Below are 2,046 nucleotides of genomic sequence, written 5' to 3' on the forward strand. Positions count from 1 at the left end.
GTAGGGAAAAATTAGCCTGGAAAAGACCGGTGAGCAGTTGACATGGGAAGAGGCCTGAGGTGGGAAGTGCAGTGAAGCCACTGCAGATCCAGGCAGGTACAAAGCAGTGTGGCCCAAGTAAAGAGCCTGCCTACCGAAGTATCTGGGAGGGAACAGACAGAGAAACCAACCTGATGCAGTTTCATGTGTGAGATACGGAGTGAGGATGCCCTGGTGATTGCAAGCTAGGGGTACTATGAGAATACTGCGAGACCATCAAAACTAGAGAACAGGACCTGCTTTGGGGATGTAAGAGTGAGATGACAGATGGTTGTGGCCTTTAGACAGGTTTAGTGTTATGGACCTGTGGGAGGTCGGTGGAGATACTGAATATGTGCCTCTGGGTTGAATGATGGCCAGGGTTAGGAATTTAGACAGAGGAGAGATCAGCAAAGGGGTGAGAGCAAGCCCGTCATCTGCTGTGGTCATAACAGCTGGGTGTGATTTTAGCACTACACCATCGTTGTCAATGCATAGATGCAGTTGGAGGGCATTTTGATCATTTGTAACTTTAGGGTAGTCAGAATCAGGTACATGTATCTACTTATGAATATGTTAAGTGTGTGTTTTATAACCACTCTGAAAATTAGGTATAAGCCATGGCTGAACGCACCAATTCGGGAGTTGAATTACAGGCTAACTAACCTCTTAGTGGAGAAAGGCTTGGGAGCTGTTTCAATATTGAAATACTGATTTGTAAAGTTAGAAGGGAGAAAACATTCCCAACATAAATTAGTGTGAGAGCAGGTCCTGTGTTGCTTTCACAACTGTTCGTTTTTTGATTTTCCTTCTTTACCCAGCAAGCAGCAGAGAAGCTAAGAAGCCAGACACAAAGGCAGTGAGGCTGCTTGAGTGATAAATAGTTTACCGAGCTGGTCCCACAGTGGTGGAGAGAGGGTCAGTGTTGGTGCCTGGGTGCTGATGTCTTTGTCTTTTCTTCCTCTGGTGAAGGACCCAAAGCAGCAGAAGATCTATGACTTTTTCCAGAAGTCCTTTGAGGAAGACGGAGGCGATATGGAGCTCCTGGAGGCAGCGGAGTCATTTGACCCAGGAAGTGGTTCCCAGGACATGGGAGACACACTGGATGAAAGCACATTGACAGGCAGTCCGCTGAAGAGGAGCAGATTTGAATTTTTTGATAACTGGGACAGCTTCACCTCTCCTCTGTAAGAGGGGCCAAAGATGCATTAAAAATCATGGAATTTATTAAATATAAAATAAGGCATTTTTTTGGAAAGCCTATGCTCCTCTGGTCATTACCACAGTGTTGGTCTCTGTCTCCAAGCCCAGCGGGTTACCAGGCATGTGTCAGCATTTCCTTTCATTATGTGTGGGTTTGCTTGGGTCTTAATTAACCTTAGCTTAACCTACTGAGAAACAGACAGTAGGCTGTAGTAGTGGTGATTCATGTTCTTTAATTAACGAGGTGCTTCCTACACAGGACCCGAAATCTAGATTTGTAAAATTTATTGATTCAACAAATATTTATAGAGCACCTAATATGTGCCAGGCACTGTTCTAGGTGCTGGCAGCAATTCACTAAAGAAAAGAAGAAAGTACACGCCTTTGCCAAAGTTATCATGTAACAGCAGAGGCAATAGTTATATGTTCTATGAAAAAAAATACAGTAAGCTGAGGGTTTAGAGCAGGGGTTGACAAGCTTTTTCTATAAATAGCCAGATAGTAATTACTTTTGGCTTTATGAGCCAGGATGTCTGTGTTGGAACTACTCAGCCCTGCTTCTGTGGTGCAAAATCAACCATTAGATAATCCGGAACAAGTGACTGTGGCTCTTTTCCAATAAAATACTGTTATGGACACTGAATTTTGAGCTTCTCATAATTTTCATGTGTCGCAAATGACTATTATTTTCAACCATTTAAAAACATAAAAACTGTACTTGGCTCACAGGCCATACAAAAACAGGCAGAGAGCAGGATTTGGGCCACAGATCATAGTTTGCTAACCCCTGGCTTAGAGCAGCACCGTCCAATAGAAATGTAACAC

General features: G+C 43.6%; 1 protein-coding gene across 1 annotated transcript in view; it reads left to right on the plus strand.

Annotated features, from left to right (window-relative positions):
• SMARCAL1 (SNF2 related chromatin remodeling annealing helicase 1) overlaps positions 1 to 1,243 on the plus strand; it is a 50,546-nt gene extending 49,303 nt beyond the window's left edge. The window contains exon 16 of the mRNA XM_007462855.1: positions 991 to 1,243. Coding sequence (XP_007462917.1) covers positions 991 to 1,209 — 219 coding nt within the window. The 3' untranslated portion in view covers positions 1,210 to 1,243. The remainder of the gene's footprint in view (positions 1 to 990) is intronic.
• The last annotated feature ends 803 nt before the right edge of the window (positions 1,244 to 2,046 follow it).

Source organism: Lipotes vexillifer, unplaced genomic scaffold, assembly GCF_000442215.2.
Source record: "Lipotes vexillifer unplaced genomic scaffold, Lipotes_vexillifer_v1.1 scaffold1518, whole genome shotgun sequence".
Lineage (NCBI taxonomy): Eukaryota > Metazoa > Chordata > Mammalia > Artiodactyla > Lipotidae > Lipotes > Lipotes vexillifer.